The sequence below is a fragment of the Eptatretus burgeri genome, chromosome 1, assembly GCF_056783735.1.
Source record: "Eptatretus burgeri isolate ZD-2024b chromosome 1, Ebu_testis_v1, whole genome shotgun sequence".
Lineage (NCBI taxonomy): Eukaryota > Metazoa > Chordata > Myxini > Myxiniformes > Myxinidae > Eptatretus > Eptatretus burgeri.
Window position 1 is genome coordinate 131,089,694 of NC_140961.1, and position 26,637 is coordinate 131,116,330.

General features: G+C 43.4%; 1 protein-coding gene across 6 annotated transcripts in view; it reads left to right on the forward strand.

The window, feature by feature from the left end:
• DNAH10 (dynein axonemal heavy chain 10) overlaps positions 1–26,637 on the forward strand; it is a 494,970-nt gene that overhangs the window by 147,441 nt on the left and 320,892 nt on the right. For all 6 annotated transcript variants that reach the window (XM_085898117.1, XM_085898134.1, XM_085898126.1 and 3 more), the window contains 4 exons: positions 4,848–5,102; positions 8,387–8,545; positions 10,876–10,989; positions 15,014–15,116. In XM_085898117.1, coding sequence (XP_085754243.1) covers positions 4,848–5,102; positions 8,387–8,545; positions 10,876–10,989; positions 15,014–15,116 — 631 coding nt within the window. The remainder of the gene's footprint in view (positions 1–4,847; positions 5,103–8,386; positions 8,546–10,875; positions 10,990–15,013; positions 15,117–26,637) is intronic.

Genomic DNA, 26,637 nt, shown 5'->3' on the forward strand with positions numbered 1-26,637 from the left:
GGACCGGTTTAAGGTTAAAGTGGGATTGCACCAAGGATCGACTCTGAGCCCTTTCCTGTTTGCAATGGTGATGGACAGGTTGACGGACGAGATCAGACTGGAGTCTCCATGGACCATGATGTTCGCGGATGACATCATGATCTGTAGGAAGAGTAGGGAGCAGGCTGAATCGAGCCTTGAGAGGTGGAGGTACGCACTGGAGAGAAGGGGAATGTTAGTCAGTAGGAGTAAGACGGAGTACATGTGCGTAAATGAGAGGGAGGGTGGTGGTATGGTGCAGTTGCAAGGAGTTGAGGTGGGGAAGGTGGATTGGTTTAAATACTTGGGATCAACTGTCCAAAGTAACGGAGAGTGTGGGAGAGAAGTGAAAAAGAGAGTGCAGGCAGGATGGAGTGGGTGGAGAAGAGTTGCAGGAGTGATTTGTGACAGAAGGGTAGCTGCAAGAGTGAAGGGGAAAGTATACAAGACGGTAGTGAGACCAGCTATGTTGTATGGTTTGGAGGCGGTGGCGCTAACAAAAAGACAGGAAGCAGAGCTGGAGGTGGCAGAGTTAAAGATGCTGCGATTCTCGTTGGGAGTGACGAGGATGGATAGGATAAGAAATGAGTGTATTAGAGGGACAGCGCAGGTAGGACGGTTTAGAGACAAAGTGAGAGAGGCGAGATTGAGATGGTTTGGACATGTGCACAGGAGGGAAACGGAGTATATCGGGAGAAGGATGTTGAAGATGGAGCCGCCAGGCAGGAGGAGAAGAGGAAGGCCAAAGAAGAGGTTCATGGATGCAGTGAGGGCGGACATGCGGGTGGTTGGAGTGTCAATGGAAGATGTGGAGGATAGAGCGAAATGGAGACAGTTGGTCCGCTGTGGCGACCCCTAACGGGAGCAAGCCGAAAGAGGAGGAAGAAGAAGATATATATATATGGAAGATATATATATATAGATATATATATAAGAAGATATATATATAAGAAGATATATATATATATATATATATATATATATATATATATATATATATATATATATATATATATATATATATATATATATATATATATATATATATATATACAACCCATCGCTTCTCTGATGGGGATAATAAAGAGGGGGTGTGGGGGAGAGAGAGAGAGAGAGAGAGAGAGAGAGAGAGAGAGAGAGAGAGAGAGAGAGAGAGAGAGAGAGAGAGAGAGAGAGAGAGAGAGAGAGAGAGAGAGAGAGAGAGAGAGGAGGCAGGTGCAAGGTAAGAGGGGAGGGGAGGCAGAGAGGGTGAAGAAGGGGGAGGTGGGGAGAGCGACACCTCACCAAACGTTGCTATTCACTGCGGGAGGGTGAGAGAGAGAGAGAGAGAGAGAGAGAGAGAGAGAGAGAGAGAGAGAGAGAGAGAGAGAGAGAGAGAGAGAGAGAGAGAGAGAGAGAGAGAGAGAGAGAGAGAGAGAGAGAGAGAGAGAGAGAGAGAGAGACACGCACACACACACAGGCAGAGAAGGTGAGAGAGCGACAGAGGTGTGGGATGAGAGTGCTGCATTTTATGAGGAGGGGGGAGCGAGAGGGGACAGACTGAGAGAAAAGGGTGGGTGAGAGGAGGAAAAAACAAAGATAGGTGAGGGGTGGAGGTGGGGTTAGCAAAGAGAACAATATGTGATGCTTAATGACTGAACACGGGGAAAAAAAAGCATGTCAGAACAGCTGTACACACATCACATCAGAGTTTGTAAAGTAATCCGCTGACACATCTGCAAAAACTTTGATATTCCAATTCCAGAAAATTTGTGGGAAAATGAACCAAAAGCAATCACTGAAAACATTGAAGTACCGCTCACGTACGACCTTGTGATCCCATCAGGCGCGAACATCGAAAACAAAGCATTGTGACCAGAGATCATACTTCGGTGCAAAAAAAACAGAGAAGAAGGCATTGCTTATGGTGGTGTTAATACCGGTGATTTTGGATTAACGATGCAGAAATCAAAAAAATGACCAAATACCAAAACCTCAAGCATGACGTGAAAAGATCCTGGAAGCTGAAGAATGCCTAATTTGTACCAGTGATGATGAGGAACCTCATGGGAATGATGACGAAGAAGCTCACAGAGGTAATAAAAAACCATCCCTGGGAATATTACGACAAACGAACTGCAGTTGGAAGCCAACCTGGACTCATTCACGATCCTGAAGAGAGGCCTCGCCACAAAACTTTGAAAAAAGAAAACTTCACAGCTTGGTCTGTGGGTCGTGACCCCTTACCGAAATGAAGGTTCATACTTTGAGCCTACCCTTGGAGGACTCCATTCCACATTCTGAAACCCACATATGTAGATGGCAATCAACGACACACACACACACACACACACACACACACACACACACACACACACACACACACACACACACACACACACACACACACACACACACACACACACACACACACACACACACACACACTTTGAGACCTGGGAGGGCTCCATTCCACTTTTTGGGACCCATATAGGGAGATACCACCCAAACACACACTAACACACACACACCCGTTATGGTAATACAGTTTATGCATGCACACACACATAAAATACATAAAAACGACAAACACAAAGATTTACCTTTAAACAGAGTTCTTTGAAAGAGGAATTCAAGTGGGAAACTAGCAAAATTCAATTGAAAAATATATCAAGGCACAGAACACAAAATGTCGATCTCTGCTCTTTGCCTTCACAACCAGATCACGGCAAACACGTGGTCGGATGGACCTTATTGTTCTTGTTTATGTATCGATGTCGAAGTGAGGGGTGGATTATATTAGGAGATCGCACAAAAGGTTAAACAAAGCGATCTCCTGTGAAAATGAAATTGCACATTTTCAGCGGATGAGACACCTCCCGAGGCACCAACCACACGGCATTGCAGGGCCCAACACAGGGGGAAACGTACATCTGTCTAATCGATGTTCCTTTGACAACATGGATACTTTTACCGAAATGAACAACCAAGCAGCTTGGAGAGCACTCACAAAGTGGCTTAAGCGCTCAAGCAAGCACTCCAATGAAATGGTTGTTAAGAAACGGCTAGTTTGGCACGCGATTAGCAATACATTTATACACCTCTCGGAGACGCCCGAAATGTCAAGCCGCGAATGCTGACGTCTCCGGATGTTTATAAGCATTGCGATGTTCCCAGAGAGTCGTAGCTATGATGAACAGGCATTCGGTAACATGAGTGAGGAAAGTGAAAACAACTTTATCATTAAGAAATCGCTGCGACCTATTCCCAGTCAAGGCATGGTTGAGCAGGCCAAAAATCATGGAAGTTTCAGACCCCAGCTAGGTTACCTAGGAAACACCTTAAGACTCAGAGAGCGAGGTGGCCGAGGATCACCTGATGAAGGATATAATTAAATAAGGCCGTTAATTGTCTTCAAAAGAGGTGTTTTAATGAACCCAAACACCCAGTTTTCACTCTTGCACTTCCTTGGAGTTTTCTTAGTATTCATGCAAAGTGTCAGGCCGCTTGGTTTTATAGTTTTGTAGTTTTGGAGGAGACACACACATTGCCTCTTATTGGTATATATATACAGAACCTTACGTGTGGTTCAGAGCATCCATCCATGGATTTGTCAAAAGGAGAACTCCTAAGGTTAAATAGCAATGTTGGAAGCCAAAATGGTTATCAGAGATTAGTGAGTTTGATAAACGATCGTGCCTGTTGTCAGATGCAATGATGAACTCCATGATTGGGAGAAGGGTGATCGGTTTGTAGTTGAGGGAAGCAGTTTTGGAACCTTTATTCTGGATAGGAGTGATGTTTGCAACTTTCCAAGAAAGATGGCATTGTCAATCCAAAATGGACCTATGAAATTGAGAGGAAAGATGGTATGATAGGACTGGGGCACAGTTTCTGAGGATTAGATCACTTATGCCATCAGGAGCAGTTGAGAAAGAGGTGTCAAGTTGCATTATTAACTTCATTATTATAGTGGGGGAGGAGTCCACATGGTGTACGGAACATTCTGTAATCCTGGAAAGGGTGGGTGCAGGAAGGGAGTAATTTGGGACCTTTGTCTTTTGAGTGAAGGCAATTTCAAGAACTCTACGTTTTATCCAGCATGAGTCCATCCTATATGAGGGAAGGAATGGAAGGGTAATGTGTACTACACATAGACCTGACCAGATCCCACTAGGCTAGATAATTTGGATCACAGGTGAGCCTGATGTTGGTCTCTGGTTCTCCATCGGTCTGATACACAATGGTTCTAAGCTGTGTGGAGAGACTGCATGTTTGCATAAGGAGGATTTGTCTTCCAGGTGGAGAATGCGAGTTGTTTTCTTGTGACGGCTTCATCGCACACGTCAGTATGCCATGGTCGAGATGGATGGAGAAATGATTAATGTAGGCTAGAATGGACTTGCGAAGAAGAGAGATTAGTTCGTTGTGGAAGAAATTCCAGCTGCAGTCAATATTCGGAGCTGATTTTCTGATAGACTAGTCTTGACTATCCAGAGGGAATTTAGGCCAGACCAAGCAGATTTAGCAAACCGTCATACAGTTCGGTGTATTGGAGATTCTCTCATGCTATATGCACTGTGCACTGGGGGCTGTCTTGCTGTGCCGTACACATCAGCGCCTTTCCTTCTTCTTTTCTTTTTCTTTCAATGACCTTTTCTTAACTCAACTCCCTTCGTGTCCTTGTCTAATAAATAGACGTCCCCTTTATACTGCACTACTATTTGTATCACTTGATAATAATATAACTGATTAATAAAAGTCTCACATATACAGTATGTAAAAAGCACCTTTATAGAGTCAAGTGATATTACAATATTTCACTATGTGTACCAATATGGCCTTGGCAGGATACTAGGTTGGAACGGTTTGTGGCAAAACAACCAAATTTCATTGTATATGAAGAGAGATTGAGCTTCTACACTCAACTGGTGGAAGACTTGTCCTCCATGCCTGCCTATCATGATGAACAATGTGTACGGCTTCGACAGTCACCCCTCTTCACACTGGTAAAAGAGATGGCCTGCAAATGGCTACATTCTCTTTGCCAACTGTTTGGTGGTGCTGTACACCAGGAGTTACTACAACTTCGTGAGGAGTTTGAGGTGAGCATACTTTACTTTAGATCATTATCTGTTCAACCAGAAGCCTCACCAGCACTCACGAATCATTGAGAGTTCGAGCTGGCCAGCCATCGATGTCATCCTTTTGTGTTAATGGTCTGCCCATTAGTTTTCCTTTCATTGGATTGACACCTTAAATATGTTTTGGGGAGTCTATACTATGACATATTGTGGTACAAGCAGGGTCACTACCTCCACAATAGTAGAATAATGGTTAATTTCATAGCTGATGATAGCTGTTCATGCTAACAACCTGGGAACTTGAATTTGTTTTGTAGTGCAGAAGCTACTACCCAGACAACATGCACACTCTTCAGGTAACAAGTGGTGAATCCTGGTGTCAAGGGATATCCAAGTGGCCCCAGCTATTTGCTCCCTGCAGATTAGACAGGAATGGTAATTAGTTTGGGATGGCAGTGATAACTCTTCTCCTTTCACAAGAAACATCTGGGTTTGTTAATGTCCACCAACATCTCATGCTGCAGATGGGTCCTCTGGCTTAATGTCCTTCTAATGGACGGTGCACACATTGATGCCTTGTCCTAACTGCAAAAGATTCGGGTGAACAGTTTATAGGTGTGTCACGATTTTGAACCAAGACCATACAGCTTAGCAATAAGTGTTAATACCTCTAGTCGAGGATCTCCTGCCAGCTCCAATTAAGTATATAACTCACAACACTACTACAAAGCCTGATGGAAATGTCCAGTGTTCTCTTATTTCTATTTCATGGAACTTTATCAATGGCGGATCCAGGGTGGGGTTCACCGGGTGCACGTGAACCCCCCCTCCCCTCCGCCCTTACAATTATGTCACATAATCGTCGTGCGAGATATCACTGGACAATCGGCAATTGCACGTCTTTTGCTTTCACTCGGCAATTTATCCGAGCTGCAATACTTTTCGCCGCTGGTTCCGTATTAACCCTGTGACTCAATGCTCCGAAGAGAAAGGCAACATTTTCGGGATTGTATCCTACAGCAAAGCACAGTACAATTCTGAACTATTTCACCTGGTAATTCTAAGTTTCAGTGGCTACATCGTCCATTATATAATTAATGATCTGATGATCCGCAATGGCGAGTTTAAGTTTAGTGCTCCGGTTCATTTCACCCCATTTTTGGTTTGTCTGTTCGATATTTTCATTGATTTGTATTGGAAACATTTTGTGCATTTATATTGTTGTTGTGAAGATCCATCACAAAGATTCCAAAATCTTCAGCTTTTCTTGAGAATCAGTTAGTGACAGGCCTGAGGCCTTTTCATCAAGTAGCTCGATATTCCAAAATTTTCCCATGAGAATGTAAATTTATGTTCGGACATTGCTAGCTCTGGATAGATTAACCGTTTTTAGCTCGCCTGTTCGAAGAACAGAGAGGTATAGCGATACCCCTGGCGTGAGCGTTAGCGAGCGTGGGTGTGAAAATGTGAAATTTTTTGTATTACGGAAAAACTCCTCGACGGATTTCGACGAAACTTGGTGGGGGGCGGGGGGGTTAGGTATGATCCAAGGATCATGCCATTAGATTTTGGACTTGGTCCCCCCACCCCCAAAAATGTTCGAGAAAAATTTTTTTTTGCATTTCTACATGTTTTAAGTGATTTCCACCCCCCCCCCCCAAAAAAAAAATTGTTCGAGAATTTTTTTTTTTTGCATTTCTACATGTTTTAAGTGATTTCCAACCCCCACCTCCCCAAAAAAAAGTTAGAGAAAAACTTTTTTTTTTTTGCATTTCTACTTGTTTTAAGTGATTTACAACCCCCACCCCCCCAAAAAAAAGTGTTAGAGAAAAAAAAAATTTGCAACTTTTTTTCAACAAAATTTCGATTTTTTTTTGCATTTCTACATGTTTTAAGTGATTTCCAACCCCCCCCCCCCCAAAAAAAAAATGTTGGAGAAAAGAACTATAACACTGTCAGCACTGTTGACATATTTAATGAATAAGATACAAGGTTCACTTGATTGACCCAGCAGTATTGACGGCGGAGGTTTTGCACTCTCCCGAGTGCTCCCCCTCTAGTTTCCTTTCTAATGTTTTTATCTACCACACTTTTTTATATGCCCGATATATATATATATATATATATATATATATATATATATATATATATATATATATATATATATATATATATTGGGGCGTATTATGTGATACCGGTCGTCCGTCCGTCTCTCTGTCTGTCTGTCCGTCCATTCCTGTCCGCACTCTAACTCCCAAAGTTTTCAACTTTCACGTTTCATATTTGGTACATCGGTACAGACTGTGGAGACGGTGTGTAGCGACATACGTTCGTCATCTAAAGTGGTTGCCATGGCAACCAGGATGCTGTTTTCCATGTAGTAGCACAATTCTGTATATACCTTCTTGTTCGGGCGTATATTGTGCTCACTTGCGCTCTTATTACTGATTACAATATACAAATACATATATTGCTTTATAAAAAATATTAATTTTATTGGACTCGTCTTTTAAAAACGATAAATGTATAAACAGGCGAGCATTGGGTGGCTTTGACACCAACTCTGGTTCCTCTTAGTGACGGGCCTGAGGCCTTTTCATCAAGTATCTCGATATTCCAAAATTTCCCCATGAAAATGTAAATTTATGGTCGGACATTGCTAGCTCTGGATAGATTAACCAGTTTTTCATGAACAATTACATTGACTTGAATGAGGCATGGTGGTGTATTTCACAATATGAGAACATCTTAACCTTAAGTGATCCCCCCCTAAAACATTTTTGGATCTGCCCCTGTTTATACAACCTCAGGCACATTAAGTTCTGAATAACTTTTGGATTAAAAATAATTAACAACAATTGCAAATTAGCTGAACTCTGCAACACGAGAAATGTATAATGGCCTGAGTATAATGTGCCAGTTGTATGACACTCAAAAATAGCAGCTATTAGTGAAGATTCATTACATATTTGTGGACATAATGAACTCCATCCATGGAGCCCGCCGGTGTTTATGCGCAGCCTGCCTGGTCCCGGGGAGAGGTCGTCCGGGACACCAGGAACTTTTCGCGGATCCCTAGGACCGATTTCCTGGAGCCCACCCGGTGACTCCGCGGAATCACCAAGCGGGCTCCATTACATCAGTGAAGTTACTTGTAATAATGGCTGCTGTGTTCCTCTGTTATGGTGAAACATGAACAGTTATAATAGAGTGAACAATTCTCCATAGTTTTTTGCAATAAACTTGGAACTTGTTGATTGTAATTTGCTTTTTTTCACATGTTGTCAACCCTGACCAAACCACAGAAACTCTCAGAAGACTTGCGACATTTGCCGCACACATTGGATGACTTGAAGCTTGTTTTGAGTACAACGGCACATGTTCGTAAGATATCTCTAGACACAGAGCTCAGGATACAGGACTTGCAAGAAAAATACCACACCATGGAGATGCACAGCATCAACGTGAGCACCAACAAAGGGTCAGATGTCACGAATAAGGAACACCAGTTGTAGGAAAGTATAGATTCTAGCCCATAGCAACCAATCACCTTTTTCCCATGAAGCAATGAGGAAATTCCAGATGACATCAGAACAGAAAATTGCCCAGAGTTACGGATGGGATGATTCCCCCAGAGTTTCAGACATGATAATTCCCCAAGAGATACGGATAGGATATAATTCCCCAATAACTACAGACAGGATAATTCCCCCAGAGTTACAGACGGGATAATGACTTCAGAATTGGAGTTATTTAAGTATGATTTATGATACCTCCTCCCCCTGCTCCCCACCTCCCAACAGGAGCGGCACAATGACATACATAGTTACATAGAGAGCATTGTGGTCTCCCCCCCAATGTGAACCCCTGGACCTATGAGTTTTTTTTAACCATCTAAAGGGGTCCTGTGCACACCCTGAGTACAACCACCAGTTTTCAACTTATTCTGTGCAGCAGTCTGCATAAAAACTCATTCTGTTCAACTCATTCAACTTAAATCAGCAAACATTACCACTCTGCATAAAAAGTGCAAAATCAAATCCCTGCAACTACACACCAATCAGCCTTCTCACAATCAGCAAGGTTATGGAATCAATCATCACTTCAAACATTAAATCCTTACTCTTCTCCAATGGCTTGATTTCCGATCATCAATTGGTTTCAGGCCATGCCACTCCACCCTGGAAATGCTGCTTCTGCTATACCAACAATGGATGGAGGTCCTCAATGCCAGACATGAAATCAGAGCCATATCCCGCGACATATCACGTGCTTTCGATATGGTCTTGTTCCCTACCCTGCTCAACAAACTCTCTTCCTATGGTATCCGAGGCCATCTCCACTCATGGCTCACAGACTTCCTCTCTCGTCACAGCCAACATGTGGCCCTAAATGGAGTTCTCTCATCCCCTTTTCCTGTCCAGGCTCGAATTCCTCAAAGCAGTGTTGTGGGCCCTGTTTTTTCTGGTTTTCATCATTGATCTATCTGACTCTCTGGAAATCCTATTTATCTCTTTGCTGATGACTCCACCCTCTGCCGTACCATCTGTCATCCCTCAGACCGGCAAGCAGCAGCTTCTTCGCTCACTGCAGATCTGGATAAAATCACAAACATGTCCCACACGTGGAACATGTCTTTCAATCCTGACAAATCTCACACTCTCACGATGTCTCTCTGAAAGGACTGTCTGGAACCCCCCCCACCCCCCATCTACTTTCTCAACAATCCTCCAGAAAAGTCCTTTTATTCAAGCTTCTGGGTCTCACTATCTGCCATGATCTTTCTTGGGAAAGCCATATTTCCAAACTGGCCTGCAAAGCCAGTCGCCGACTGGGCATCCTCCATTGCGCAAAGTCCTTCCTTGGCCCATCTGAGCTCCTGACCACATACAAAACTTTCGTCTGCAGCCTGATGGAGTACTGCTCTCCCATCTGGGCTAGTGCTCACACTTTTCTCAGCTTCACGCTGTGGAAACCAAGGCATTTAGGATCATTGGTATATCCTACGGTAACGATGAGTCTTTGGGCCTCTCACTCTCTCACCGTAGGCAGGTCGGTGGTCTTTATGTCTTCTACCGTCTCCTCTCCGGCCTCGCCCCCACTGCTCTCTCTGTGATATGCCCACCCCTCCTTATTTCTGCAGGGTGGTCAAGGTCCGCCAGAAGCCCCCTTCTGTTAAAACTACCAAAATCATGAATCATTGCTCACCTTCACTCTTTCATTCCTCTTTTTTCCCACCTTTGGAACAAACTCCCACACTCTCTTCAATCCCACTCTTCCCTCCAGGTCTTCAAAACAGCTGCTCACCATCACCTCTTCTCTTCCTCCATCCAAAACCACTATGTTTTCTACCCCCATGAATCCACCCTAAACCCACCTCCATCAAATTCCCTGCTTTCCTTCCTGAAAGTTCCCTGTCGTGTCAAGTCCTGAGAGTCCCTGTCATGTCCATCTTGTTTACCCTGTGTATGCCACCCCATCCCTCTCCCTTCCACAGATCTCCTAATGTTTCTGTTCCTCACTGTTTTGTCCTTCCCTCTACCACCCATCTTGTCTCCTGCCCCCCTTGTTATGCGTTATGTGTTAGCTCTCATATGAGCCTTGACAATGTATACAAAAAAAAGTGGTTCAGAAGAGCATAGAAGTCACACACACACACACACACACACACACACACACACACACACACACACACACACACACACACACACACACACACACAGACACTTATTGAATCACAGTGTGATTGCTTTTTGAAACGTACATTTCCCAAGTACCTTTTTTGTTGTTGCAGATCTCTGCAGAGGAGCTATCTATTGCTGGGATTCAGGTGATGTGGAAAAATCTGCAGATGGAGGCAAAAAGAGTGTCTTACAGTCTGGGACCTATCAAAAAGAAATTCACATCTGTAAGATTGTCTAAACAAATAACACTTTGACAGCATTGTGTCCATATATTTCTTCTGGCAAATCATCCGATAGCCTTTTCATCTTGTAACCTGATATTATGCCTGGTGTTGGCTTAATGGTTCTGGTGGTGGGTTTGGGATCCTTGGATCCTGAGTTAAAATCACACTTTTGTCTGTTGAATTAATAACAGGTGGGGTTGACTCTGCCTGTCATCCTTTTGAGGTTGGCAAAATGAGTGCCAGCTTGCTGGTATCCTGTGTCGGAGTGGCGACCCCCCCCAGGATTGTGCCCATTAGCTAAGGAGACTGCTTAGGCAACACAAATACTCCGCACAGAGTATGGTCCTGATGGATGGATGGACCTTATATTGTTATAACTGTAGAATCCTAGAGTTACCTCCACCAAGAAAGGTGTTTTCACTTGTCTGTCTGTCTGTCTGTCTGTCTGTCTGTCTGTGTCAGCAGGAGAGCTCAAAAAATTGTGGATGGATTCAGATGAAATTTGGTGGACAGGTTGGGTGTTTGACAAAAACAAGTTGATTATATTTTGTTGAAGAACCAGATCCGGAGACGAGAATTTTAAAAATGATTCTTCACCATTGAGAGATAGGGCCAAAATGACATACAGTAGTATGTCACGATATTTCAAAAAGTTGTGAACGAGTTTTGACAAAACTAGGTGGATTTGTTTGGTCGGTGAGAAGAACAAGCGAATTAGATTTTTGAGATGCTACTTATCAGTGTGATACAAAACGTAAGCTGATCAGTCTGGTGGAGGCATGCGCTCTACCAAGTCCCGGTCTAGTTTTAAGTTACAATTGTTTAATCCTATAGCCTTTTATTCGTAAGGGATTTATAATCCTGTTGGCTTTGCAAACCCCTAAAATAGCAGTGACAAGTGCGTGCTTGGTCATGTTGTTCATACTTTGCATCATGTTAGTTAAATTTAGGTCTTCTGCACTTGTATCTGCAGTAATCATTACCCCATGCACGTAGTGCAAAGTGGGGTGAAGCATTTGGTTCACTCTGTCTTGTCTGTTTGACATACATCAGTCTATAATCGACAAACTACTTAATGTGAATGGAATTTTACATTTTGAACACTGTAGAACACAAATTGGAGTATTAATCGGAACACAAACCTGCAGTTTAGCAGTATTTTGACTCTGAATTTGGCAAATTGTACGGCGTTTCATCTTGGCGCGCATGTGTACTCGCGGTAAAGCAATTGCTTCAGTCTGTCTGTCTTTCTGGCAGTGAAACAAAATTGAAAATAATTTCAAACAGGAAATTTACTGTTTTTAGCAGTCATAAATGACACAAACAACAGGCACGAATAACTAATATAACATGTTAAGTAAGGAAGGTGGTGTCGAAGAGGGTGCATCGACGGTGGTAAATTTTGAAATCTTTAGTTTGGTTTTGTTTTGTTTCCAATAGCCTTTAAAGTTTATATTTTATTTCCATTTAATTATATATTTGAACACTGGAGAGCACAAACTGCCTTGTTTGCACTTCCAGAAACCTTCAGTTTAGTGGTACTTTGCACTGTCTCGACCAATCAAATTTGCACAAAAAAACAGAGTAACAGTGAGTTTCAGACAACAAAGCGGTGCCCAGCAATGCAATGACAAAGCTAACTTCATCCAAAATATATTTTTGTTTCGTGTATCTTTTTTTCAAAGATTGTTCCAAAATCATCAGTTTCTCCAAGAAGAATTGGCAAAAGGCTCAGCTCTCTGGACTGCTCTGTTTGACCCATTGGCTTCGTTTGGTTGCCATCGTGCCTGTTATTCAAAGTTCTAAAATAGATTGTGCTCGGAAACACAAAACAAGGGTTTAAAAGACCCTTCCATGTCCTTTTTTTCTCAAGACTGTAAGGAGTAAGGTGTTCTATGAATTCTTCAGTTGTTTAAGTCTTTTGGGAATGTCGAAGAGGAGTTGGCATATCACCAAAAAAAGGACATTTGAACATTGCTATTGAAGTGTCTTAAATTAATTGTATAATGGCCCTCATGTAAAGCACTAGGACAGCTCTTTATTGTGAGATCCCATTCCTCAGGAATTGGACCCGGAGTGTCGAATTCTAAGGCAAGTACTGTATGTTATTTTTGTATCATTTTGCTCTGCACAAGGTTTATTTCATTGTTCATAGCAATGATGGGTGCAACTCTTCACAGCTCATCAATTGTCCTTGACTCACTTCAGAGTCATACTGATGATGTATGTATATATATATATATATATATATATATATATATATATATATATATATATCTATATATATATATATATATATATATATATATATATATATATATATATATATACAGTGGGGAGAACAAGTATTTGATACACTGCCGATTTTGCAGGTTTTCCCACTTACAAAGCATGTAGAGGTCTGTAATTTTTATCATAGGTACACTTCAACCATGAAAGACGGAATCTAAAAGAAAAATCTGAAAATCACATTGCATGATTTTTAAATAATTAATTGGCATTTTATTGCATGAAATAAGTATTTGATACATCAGAAAAACAGAACTTAATATTTGGTACAGAAACCTTTGTTTGCAATTACAGAGATCAGACGTTTCCTGTAGTTCTTAACCAGGTTTGCACAGACTGCAGCAGGGATTATGGCCCACTCCTCCATACAGATCTTCCCCAGATCCTTCAGGTTTCGGGGCTGTCTCTGGGCAACACAGACTTTCAGCTCCCTCCAAAGATTTTCTATTGGGTTCAGGTCTGGAGACTGGCTAGGCCACTCCAGGACCTTGAGATGCTTCTTACGGAGCCACTCCTTAGTTGCCCTGGCTGTGTGTTTCGGGTCATTGTCATGCTGGAAGACCCAGCCACGCCCCATCTTCAATGCTCTTGTTGAGGGAAGGAGGTTGTTGGCCAAGATCTCGTGATACATGGCCCCATCCATCCTCCCCTCAATAAGGTGCAGTCGACTTGTCCCCTTTACAGAAAAGCATCCCCAAAGAATGATGTTTCCACCTCCATGCTTCACGTTTGGGATGGTGTTCTTGGGGTTGTACTCATCCTTCTTCCTCCAAACACGGCAAGTGGATTTTAAACCAAAAAGCTCTATGTTGGTCTCATCAGACCACATGACCTTCTCCCATTCCTCCGCTGGATCATCCAGATGGTCATTGGCAAACTTCAGACGGGCCTGGACATGCGCTGGCTTGAGCAGAGGGAACTTGCGTGCGCTGCAAGATTTTAATCCATGATGGCGTAGTGTGTTACTTATGGTTTTCTTTGATACTGTGGTCCCAGCTCTCTTCAGGTCATTGACCAGGTCTTGCCGTGTAGTTCTGAGCTGATCCCTCACCTTTTTCATGATAATTGAGGCTCCACGAGGTGAGATCTTGCATGGAGCCCCAGACCGAGGGAGATTGACTGTTATCTTGAACTTCTTCCATTTACTAATAATTGCGCCAACAGTTGTTGCCTTCTCACCAAGCTGCTTGCCTATTGTCCTGTAGCCCATCCCAGCCTTGTGCAAGTCTACAATTTTGTCCCTGATGTCCTTAGACAGCTCTCTGGTCTTGCCCATTGTGGAGAGGTTGGAGTCTGATTGATTGAGTGTGGACAGCTGTCTTTTATGCAGATAACGAGTTCAAACAGGTGCAGTTAATACAGGTAATGAGTGGAGAATGGGAGGGCTTCTTAAAGACAAAACTAACAGGTCTGTGAGAGCTGGAATTCTTACTGGTTGGAAGGTGATCAAATACTTATATCATGCAATAAAATGCAAATTAATTATTAAAAAATCATACAATGTGATTTTCAGGATTTTTGTTTTAGATTCCGTCTTTCACAGTTGAAGTGTACCTATGATAAAAATTACAGACCTCTATGTGCTTTGTAAGTGGGAAAACCTGCAAAATCGGCAGTGTATTAAATACTTGTTCTCCCCATATATATATATATATATATATATCACGGCCATCAAGGTGAACGTGTCCTTTTATTTGTGTTACATAAAGTGTTTGCATGCTCTTTGTTTACTCAGATCACCAAGAATCAGGTGGATCAGTTCCAGCATGATCTGTTCCAGTTTGCTAAGCATTTTGCAAAGGCGGGCCCAGGAGCTGTGAAGGATGATCTTGATAAGGGTATAGCTAACATCCATTCGTCATAATTGCCAATTATTGTTTCATTGGTGACTATGATTAATTTATTTAATGATGGTGTTGATATGGTAGTTGATGACTGAGAATGGAAAAGATAGAGAACTAGAAGGGCACTCTTTTATGTTGCAACGTCGCCAGATATGCCTCTGCCCACATTATTACATCATTATACATCATAAAACATACTTGTACCAAGTATGATTTAAATTCCTGAACCCAGATTCAAATTATTAAATAATTATTGCTGCCAGACCATGTGTCTGGTCTGGTTTAAATTTAAAACATATATTGCACATGTCTACTAGCTCATAACTCTGATGTTTCATGTCGATTGATGCGGCAGTTCAAGAGAATGGTATTTTAAAGATTTTCACTCAATCCAATATGGCTGCCAGACCATGTGACCTATTAATTATTCATGAACACTGATATCCCCAAGGCTTGGAGAGCATGTGGGTGAGGTTTCCCCTCAATCTGTCAAGCTGTTCTGGAGAAGATTTTAGAATGTTTATTCTTCAAAAAATCATAGCTGCCAAACCATTTCTCCTATGATGTCATTGGTGGAGAACTTTTTATTCCTCATGGATAGGCAATCATACCTGTAAAGTTTTGCCTCGATCTCTTCAATCGTTTCGGAGAAGATTTTTGATGGTTTTTATGTTAAGAAAAATCTGGCTGCCGAACCACGTGGCCGATAACGTCATCAACCCCCCCTCCCCCCCTCCATGCAATTTAGCTCTAGATGACCCTCAAATATTTTCAAACTCATCGCATAAAGTGTTCAATGTATGCAATTATGACATAACAAAACACCTCCAACATCATCACTGAACCCAGATTCAAAATATTAAATAGTTCTGGCTGCCAAACCATGCACCCGATCGGGTGGAAATTTAAACCACATATTCCCCATGACAACTAGATCATAATTGTGATGTTTCATGTCGATTGATGAAGTGGCTCAGAGAAAAAATTTTGTGACCTCAGAGAAAAAGAGCTGTTAATTAATCATTACGGTTTTCTGTTAAAAACAATATGGCTGCCAAACCAAGTCACCAATGATGTCATTCATTTTTTTCCCCAATTACAATTTAGCCCAAGATGACCCCCTAAAATATTTCATACTGATTGGATAAAGCATCATTATACATACTTGCACCAAGTTAGAACCCCTTTGTTTGATGGATGCAATTATGACCTCATAACGAAGCCATCCATGACATCAACAAAAAAATCAGACTTATTTCCCATGGGGACTACTTCACATGTGCCAAGTTTCTATTTTTTTCCATGGAGTGGCTTTGGAGATACAGAGGAACAAAGTTTTTCCTTTTTTCCAACATGGTTGCCACAACACGTAACCTATAACGTCATTATCATAAAAATATTCGACATGAGTCGTCGCATTTATGGTGAAAATTTAGTGTCAATTGGATAAGCAGTTGCAGATAAAACAGAGAAAATTAGCACGGACGTATGTACTGACGGATGGACGGACAGACAACCTGAAGACATCATGCCACCAGTGACTTTGTCAGCGGAAGGCAATATCCCTAGACACTCACCTGATAGCAGCTGGATAAGATAACCAGAGAATCACTGGTAGGCATGGATGACGCACAAAATATGTAACGGAGAAGAAAGTAAAAATTTTTTTATTTTTTTAATGCCGTGAACAAACTTTGGTACGTCACGGGTGATAAAGATTGTGGTCACGTTTCATCGAAATTGTGTGTGTGGTTTCAGAGAAGAAAGCAAATGCATGTTTTGGGGGGCAACCCACCCCCCCCCCCCCCCGTAGATGCACTTAAATCCCGATTTTTTTTCTTTTTAAATGGTGTGAACAATCTTTGGTACATCACGGGTGATGAAGATGGTGGTCAAGTTTCATTGGAATTGTGTGTGTAGTTTCTGAAAAGAAAGTAAATACCTCTTTTGGAGGGCAAACCCTGGTAAGCCCCCTTAGACCCCTTATTTTCTAATGGTATGAACAAGTTTTGGTACATCATGGGTGATGAAGGTTGTCGTCAAGATTCATCGAAATTGTATGTGTAGTTTCAGAGAAGAAAGGAAATACATATTTTGGGGGGTAGCCCCCCTTAAATCTTCTAGACCCCTATTTTTCTAATGTCGTGATCAAACTTTGATACATCAAGGGTGATGAAGGTTGTGGTGACGTTTCATCGGAATTGTGTGTGTAGTTTCTGAGAACAAAGCAAATACCTCTTTTGGGGGGGGGCAACCCCCTCTGTCGACCATCTTAAACCCAAATTTTTTTTAATGGTGTAAAGTGTAAACAATCTTTGGTATATCACAGGTGATGAAGGTTGTGGTCAAGTTTCATCAGAGTTGCATGTATAGTTTCTGAGAGGAAAGCAAGTCCCTCGGGACCTGATTTTTTTTTTTTTTAATGCCATGAACAAACTTTGGTTCATACATGGTGGTGATGAACGTTGTGGTGTGATTTCCTAGAAATCGCATGTGTAGTTTCAGAGAAGTTGCAAGTATTTGTGGATGTATGGATGGACGGACTGACGGACGGACGACGCAACATGCCATAAGCTCCCCGGAACTATGTTCCAAGTGAGCAAAAAATGAAAATGTGCATCTCAATCACTCCTTGTATCCCATCTAAAATGCACCTCATGACACTGTTGATTTTTAGAGTAAGGTTATTCCTCTCCAATTGCTGCAGTCTGCCAAGTTTCCTTTGTTTTGGAATTTTTGTAATAATTGCTTTTAGCCAATCTTCCGACACTTTCTTCATCGCAGACTTTTTTTAAACAACTTGCATAGAGCTTTTGCGGTATCCGAAATATTTACATTAAAGAAGAACTCTGCTGTGATCCCATCTCTCGCTGCTACCTTGTTTTTCTTAAACTTTTGAATTGCTATTGATTTCTTCTGTCAAATATGATTCACTCCTCTCTTTATGGTTGATCGTCAAATTGCAATTCAAGTGGTTTGACAGGATCTTGACTTATTTCCAGTTGTTATTGGAGTTCGTCAGGGGTGTGTACTGCCCCCCACACTTTTCAGCACTTGTATACTATGGACTGGTATCTGGGGAGGATGTCGGAGAGATCAAGCTGCAGTGCATCGTTTGGGGATGTCAAGATCTCTGACCTTGATTTCGCAGATGATGCAATCATCTTGGCGGAGACTCTAGATATCCTTTTGGTGGCCCTCGTGGTGCTGAATGAGGGTTTCCTGGGTCAAAACTAAGATCCAGGCTTTCATTGACATCTTGGATGCTGCTCTCCTGTCTCTACCTGTTTGTGGTGAGGAGGTTGAGGTCACGGAGAGATTCACTTTCCTTGGCAGTGATATTCATGTCTCTGCTGGCTGTGAGCCAGAGGTCAACAGACGTCTGGGTCGGGCCTGGGGAGTCATGGATTCACTGGATCATGGGGTGTGGTGCTGCTGTCACCCCTCGGTAGTTGTTGCAGTCTTAGCGATCACCCTTCACTTTCCAGAGAGGTACAACAAGGCCCCTCTTCCAGTCAATTGGGATGATGCCTGTGTTCCAGGCAGAGCAGAGAACTGCATGCAACGACACGAGTACAGCATTTCCACCAGCCTTGAGAAGTTCAGCATGGATGCCACAGATCCCTGGAGCTTTACCCCATTTCAAGTGGTTCACCACAGGCTGTGTTTCCACAAACGAAGGTGGACCACAGTTGATTGGAGGGCCAGCAACAGGGATTGTAACACCCCTGAAGTCCAACGTGACAGCTGGTGGATCAGCCTGGTACAACCGCTCAAAGTAACCGGCTCAGCGGGATTCTCTTCGGACTCCTCTGTGAAGAGCCTACCACTCTCTGCTATAACTGAATTACACCGAGGGATGGGCTTGGATAAACGCAATGCGCGAATTCCCCTGTAAGCAGGACGAGAATCACTTGACCACAGGTGATGCTCTACCCCCTCACAGATTCCTCGCACATAGGCCTCCTTGTCCACCCTTAGTGCACGTACAGTTTTACGCCTCAGCTCCCTGAACAGCTCAGCTCTGCCATTCAGCCTGGCCCTGCGACTATGGTCAATGGTATCCAGTGTCCCTTGAGAGACAAAATTCTTCTTTGCCCTATGGTGAATTCCAAGACATCCACCGGCAACATCAAGGATGGTAGTCTTGAAGGCACTCCATAACCCTTCAGGACCTCCCAAAGCACCCAGACCCCCCCAAATCTCCATTCAGCTTGTTTGCAAACTCCTCAGTTACCCTCTCATCCTTGAGCTTGCCAACATCCAGCCTCGGCTCGGATGGTACCATTCTCCTGGATTTAAGGTGCAACTTTAGAGTTGCTACAACAAGCCGGTGGTCAGTATTGAGGAACTGAGCACTCCGGTAGACCCTGCAGTTCTGGATCATCCTCCAGCGACCATCAACGAGGACATGGTCAATCTCCTTTTGCCACACTGCCTGCGTTGGAATACCAAGTCCAGCGATGGGCTTGTGGATGCTGAAACCATGACCCAGCCATCCTTAGTCCATGACTTCTTGCAAAGTCAAGGAACTTAGTGCTATTCTGGTTCATAGTTCCTGACCCATGGGGACCAACACATCTCATAGCCATCCCTATCAGTTCCAGTCGATGCATTGAAATCCCCCAAGACTAGAAGTGTATCTCGTCTGGGGCGCTGATCAACCACAGATTCGAGCGTGACGTAGAATGCATCCTTCACAGTGAGATCACTCACCTCAGTCGGAGCATAAACAGAGACCAGGGAAATGACACCTAAGGATTGACGAATCCTTAGTCTCATAATACGCTCGTTGACCGGTGTTACCTCAATTATCATTGGAGTCAGCTTATTGGACACAGCTACAGCAACTCCTTGGGAATGGTAACCATCAGAGCGACCCGAGCAATAGTAGGTATAACCACCCACCATGATCTCGCTGCAATCCGGTCTCCGAACCCCAAAGAGTGCCGCAATACAGATGTCCAAACGCTTGAGCTCAGATGATAACAGACAGGTGATCGTCCTCTCTTAGGGATAGGACATTCCAGGCACCCACCCGAAGGGACCGCCTCAGGTTAACCCAAGGAGACCGCCGTCTGGTGGATGACACCTACGCCCCACTCTGACACACTCTCCCACAATCTGACCGGGAATGTTACCCCGTGGTTTCCCTCCTATCGTCAAAGATTGGGGTCCCGAAGGCTTTGCCCCAATCCCGTCATCCAGTGAGCTGCCCTGCGAAGGGAAGCTGCACAGGAGGTACTCCCACGGAGTGGGTTTTCAGATTTCTTTGCGTTTTTGTATTTTGTGGAATGAAGGGTTTTACGGTGGCCGGAGTGCAAATCCTGCCACCAACCTCCTAATAAGAAGTAACCCAACTGCAGGAGGATGTCCGTAGACACAGTTGAGCACTAGATATGGATGGCCTTTGGCTCACAAGGAGCTCCTCTGCCCTGAGACAGGTTTTGTTTTTAATCCTGCTGGGTGCCCATATCCAAATACCCTCTTCACCAAAAAACCTGGTGGGGGAGATGGTTTAGTCAATGACAACCTGACCATGGAACATATTAGTACAGGTTTGCATGATACCTGAAGCAAGTCACATATCTAATCTGGCCTGACCTGTCTGAAGGGATGGAAGGGGAGCATACTCCAGACACAGACTTAACAAGGTACCACCAGGTTTTAGAGGAGGGAGAATTGTTTCTTGATCTCCTCTGGAGTTGTCATAATGAGTGCAGAGGGTGCATAACAACCCTGATAAGTGTTGCACAATGGCCATGTATGAGATGAAGATGTAATGACATGAGTCTATGCCTGGTATTGGCTTTATGGTTAGGGTGGTGGGCTTGGGATCCTGGGGTCCTGAGTTCAAATCCTGCTTGTTGGATGAATTAATACCAGGTGTGGTTGACTCAGCCTGTCATCCTTCTGAGGTCGGCAAAGTGAGTACCAACTTGCTGGTATCCTGTGTCGAAGTGGCGACCCATCCAGGATTGTGCCCAATAGCCTTGGAGACTTTCTCAGCAGCACCAACACTGTGCATGGAGTATAGTCCCAATGGATGGATGGATTGTATGTGTGAGTGTGTGCGTGTGTGTGTTGTTCCTAAAGCCAACCCACCCCCACTCCTCCCTCTCTTTGTCCCATCCTCGCTTGACCCGCTCCTAATGCATTGAAGCACCCTCCTCACATACCTCTTCTTCTCCCCTCCACCCTCTCTCTACCCCTTCCACACTCTCCATAGCAACCCTCCTCTCTCTCTCTCTCTCTCTCTCTCTCTCTCTCTCTCTCTCTCTCTCTTTGGAAGGTATCTGGATGGTGGTTATGTCTGGCTGGTAGTTATCTCCTCACATATCCCAATGGTGGTTATCTCCGCACAAATCTGAATGGTAGTCATCTCCACACGTTTCTGTATGGTGGTTATCTCCGCATGTATCGGATAGTGGTTATTTCTGGACGGTTATCTCCGCACAAATCTGAATGGTAGTCATCTCCACACGTATCTGTATGGTGGTTATCTCCGCATGTATCCGGATAGTGGTTATTTCTGGACGGTTGTTATTTCCATACATTTCTGGGTGGTGTTTGTTTCTGGACGTGTCTGGGCTGGATTTATCTCCAGGCATGTCCGGGTGGTGTTCATGTCCGGATGGTTTGGCTCAGGACGTGACTGTGTGGTATTTATCTCGTGACGTCCTGGTGGTGTTTGTTTCCAGACAGTGTTTATCTCTGGACATGTCCTGGCAATGTTTATCTCCAGACATGTCCGGGCGGTATTTGTCTCTGGGCGGCATTTATCGTATGACTGTTAGGAAAAAATTTCAGATATTTTGTTTCCATCTTCACTGTTATTCTATGCAGAATGATTTTGATGAGACAGTATGAATTATAATTAATGCTTCACCGCACGTCTGCCTTCCCTTCCCCTCACTTCACACTGCCTTCCCTTCCCCCACCCCTCCTCACACTCCCTCCCTTCGCACTCCCACACCCCTCCTCGCTCACCCTCCGTTCTCTATCTTTCCCCCTCCACCTCGTCACTCTCCCCCCTCTCTCTCTCTCCCCCATCCATCTCTCCCTCTCCCCTCTTTTTCTCCCCTCTCAATATTTCCATCAGCAAAGCGATGGTTGGTATTTGCTAGTGTACAATACATCGTGGTTATACAGCTCGGATAATTCAAATTGCACTGCCCCATGGACTGACACTAGAGGCCTGAAGACTTGGCCCGATGCATACTGTCACTTTTACAAAATGGCAGATGTATGTTTTGTCTTTCTGGTTACAATTGTGGGGAGAGTCGAGCCAGCTGTCCAACAAATTAGTCTGGAAGTCAAACTGGAATTTTTGTGGGGGTTCATGGTCCGGTCCTGGCAACTTTAGTTTGACACTTTTTCGTGCAACGGTGTCACCTCAGAACATCATTTCTGGTGGATACCAAAAATAAAGTGGCTGGGTGTGTTTTTTTGCCCTTTGATGATGTCATCCCAGAAACAACTAAATACCATTTTTAAGCAAATGTTAAAGTCTCTGGGGCAGTTTTTATCGAGATTTTTCTTGCAACAACTTTTCTTTACTGCATTTAAATGTCTTGAACGATATTTGTTGCTTGGGGGGGGAAGGGGAAAATTTTTCTTGGAAAATGGGGGAAGGGGAAATTTTGAAGGGGGAAACCAATTTTTATACGCAATTGTCTTTTCATAGCATCAAATGATTTTCAAGACAAATTTAACCATAAAATTCAATTATTGGTGATGTGTCTACAATTGTTTTAAAGCATGGATTTATTTCTTCTGTTGTAGAATGTAATATAAGAACTATCACAGTTGGAGTGGTGCCACCAGCAAAGAAAGCCAGAACATCCACTGATTGGTCAAAGTGCATTTTGTCTTGCAATTTAATATTCCTCTTTAGTTGCTACTTTTCTATGTCTCTCTGTTTTTATTGTTTTTGTCAACTCCACTTTCACTTCATAATCACTAGATTATGATTACTTCATACATCTGTACTTCTCCAGGTTGTAGTATCCTTCACGGATGGGGTCCATTTTTAGCTTACCTGGAACGGAGTTCTGGGGAGCTTCTGGGATGGTGCATGATTAGTCCGTCCGTCCGTCCACAAACACGTGCAACTTCTTCTCTGAAACGACACACAATTTTTATGAAACTTGACCACAACCTTCATCACCCAGTATGTACCAAAGTTTTTTTCACGGCATTAAAAAGTTGGGCCTTTAAGGGTGTATATGGGGGGAGGGAGGTCCTCCCCCAAATAGGTATTTGTTTTCTTCGCAGAAACTACACACACAATCCTGATGAAACCTGTCCATAACCTTCATCACCATGATGTACTAAAGTTTGTTCACGACAATAAAAAAAATCGGGGTCTGAGAGGATAAATGGGGGGGGGGGTTCCCCCCAAAATATATAATGGCTTTCTTCTACGAAACCACACATTTTCCATGAAACTTGAGCACAAGCTTCATCACGCATTATGTAGCAAAATTTGTTCATGCTATTTAAAAAATTGGGGTCTAAGGGGGTTTACATGTAGGGTTGTCCCCCAAAATAGTTATTTGCTGATTCTGTCCCACATTGACTTCCTCCCCCTCAGTTTCATTATTGTACCAGGTGAGCACCCAGGGGTATTGACCCTATTTTAGCTCACCTGGACTTTAGTCAGGTTAGCTTATGCGATTGAGCAATGTCCATAGGTGAGTGAGTGAGCCAGTGAGTTCATAAACACTTCATTCATTATCGCTTGGACCAAACACACGATTTTGATGAAACTTGGCCACAAGATTCAAATCTGATGCTTAACGAAGGCATATTGACCTCATCAAAATCTGTGCTCATGAAGGGGTTCATTAAGAAAAAATTAAATACCAAGGCTCGTATAAAAGTTAACACAGAGAATGTATAATAAGGGGAGCAGGAGACAAGAGGGACGAGAGAGGGAAGCGCAAAACAGTGGGGAATAGACACATGAGGACATCAGTGTAAGGGAGAGGGACAGGGTGGGGTACACAGGGTAAACAAAATGGACATCACAAGGACTTTCAGGAAGGAAAGCAGGAATAGGAAGGAGGTGGTTTTGGGGTGGATTAACGGGGGTAGAAAAGGTCATGGTTTTGGATGGGGGAAGATAAGAGGTGGTGGTGAACAGCTATTTTGAAGACCTGGCAGGAAGAGTGGGATTGAAGAGTGTGTAGGAGTTTGTTTCAAAGGTGTGTATAAATGAGGAATGAAAACAGGAAGGTGAGCAGAGCTTCTTGATTTTGGTAGTTTAACCAGAAGGGGGTTGCTGGAGAATCTTGAGCACCATGCGGAAATATGGGCAGGACAAATAGCAGACAGAGCGGTTGGGGGTGGGGGTGCAAGGCTTGAGAGGAGACGGAAGAATACAGAAAGACCACCAACTTGCCTGCGGTGAGAGAGAGTGAGAGACCCAAAGACTCAGCCTCATCGTGGGAGATACTAATGATCTTAAATGCCTTGGTTTCCACAGCTTGAAGCCAAGAAAGGTTTGAGGCAGGAGCACCAGCCCAGAGTACTCAATCAGGCTGCGGTTGAAAGCTTTGTACGTGGTCAGGAGTTCAGGTGTGCCAAGGAAGAACTTTGCACGATGGAGGATGCCCAATTGGTGACTGGCTTTGGAGGCCAACTTGGAGCTGTGGCTTTCCCAAGAAATATCATGGCAGACAGCGAGGCCAAAAAGTTTGAATGAAATAACTTCTTCAAGAGGATTGTTGAGAAATTAGATGCGGTGGAGGGGGGGGAGGAGGGTTCCAGATGGTCCTTTCGGAGAGACATAGTGAGAGTGCAGAACTTGATAAAATCAAGTTTCAATTCTGATAAATCCCACAGAGAGGGAAGAGGTCATTGCTTGCTGATCTGAGGGATGGCAGATGGTATGGCAGTGGATGGAGCCATCAGCAAAGAGATAGAGAGAATTTTCCAGAGAGTCGGAGAGAGCATTGATTAAGACAATAAATTACACTAGGCCCAGAACACTGCCTTGAGGAACTCTGGCCTGGACAGGAAGAGGGGATGAAATAACTCCATTTAGGGCCCACACATTGGCTGCGACAGGAGAGGAAGTCTGTGAGCCATGAGTGGAGATGGCCTTGGATGCCATAGGAAGAGAGTTTGGTGAGCAGGGCAGCATTCCAGACCGTATTGAAAGTATGCGATATGTCTAAGGAGGTGGCTCTGATCTCATGTCTAGCATTGAGGACCTCCATCCATTGTTGGAAAAGCAGGAGCATCAAGTCCAGGGTATAATGACCAGGTCTGAATCCAAATTGATTGGAAATCCGGCCGTTGGAGAAGAGGAAGGACTTAATGTTGGAAGTGATGATTGATTCCATTACCTTGCTGATGATTGGGAGAAGGCTGATTGGTCTGTAGTTGCAAGGATCTGTTTTTGCACTTTGTTATGCAGAGCGGTAAGGTTTGTTGATTTCCAAGCAGAAGGCAGATGACCTTGAGCAAATGAGAGGGTGAATAGAACGGAGAGAGAGTGAGCAAGAGCAGCACAGGAGGTTTTTCGGACACATGGGCTGATGCCGTCTGGACCGGTTGTAGGATCAGAGTCGAGGTTTGACAGTAAGCTCTCCACCTTGTTATGAGAAAAGGACACAAAGTTCAGGAACAGCTGGGTGTAACTGGGTCAGGTGTGTACAGAGAGCAATGAGTTTGCAACACCCCCCCCCTCCGTTTTCAGACAACTCTTCCCAATCTGTGTTCATACTTATTCCCGGAATACTAAAGTGATATTTCCGAAATTCATTCACTACCTGGGCTACTATCCCCACCTAGAACATCGTGGGATTAGTTGGAGAAGTCTTCAGTCTGATAACTTCCAAATGGCTTTCACTTTCAGACATCAGAGCGGCTGATTATTTCAACTTATAATTATTGCTTGAATTAAAATCCTTATCCAAAAAATGTGAAACTTCATAGATCTGATGTACGACCGACCCGATGTAAGTGAAGAAGATAATTTATGATGTCATCGGTTACGTGGTCTGGCAGTCATATTAGATTGAAAATAAAAATGTAAAAAATCTTCTTCTCCAGAACTGCTTAACAGATCGATGCGAAACTTCGGACTTATTAATTATCGACTAACCATGGGGAATACAGTTTGAATCTTTTTTCCATATTCGTCTTCATTGAAAATTTTGCCTCAATTTTCCTCAACAAAAGTGGTCATTAAATATCCGAATAATCAACCAGTAATCAATAAAGCTACGGATAATGCCAATGTACGTAACATAATATAGAGTGCATGGATGATATGGGTACATGGGCCATAATAGCAGTGGGCCATAATAGTAGCGTGTTCACTTAATGTTGGCATTTCTGTTCAGAATGAATGCGCGAGGTGAGACTATGCGCTCTCGCGAGTGCCGTTCTAGTTAAATTAATCATTCAGTTTGTCCACCTTCCGATGGCATTTCCTCCATCAAGGGTTCCAATATTCTTCCCAAGTGCTCATCCAGTTGAAGCACGTCCTGTGTTTGTTGAG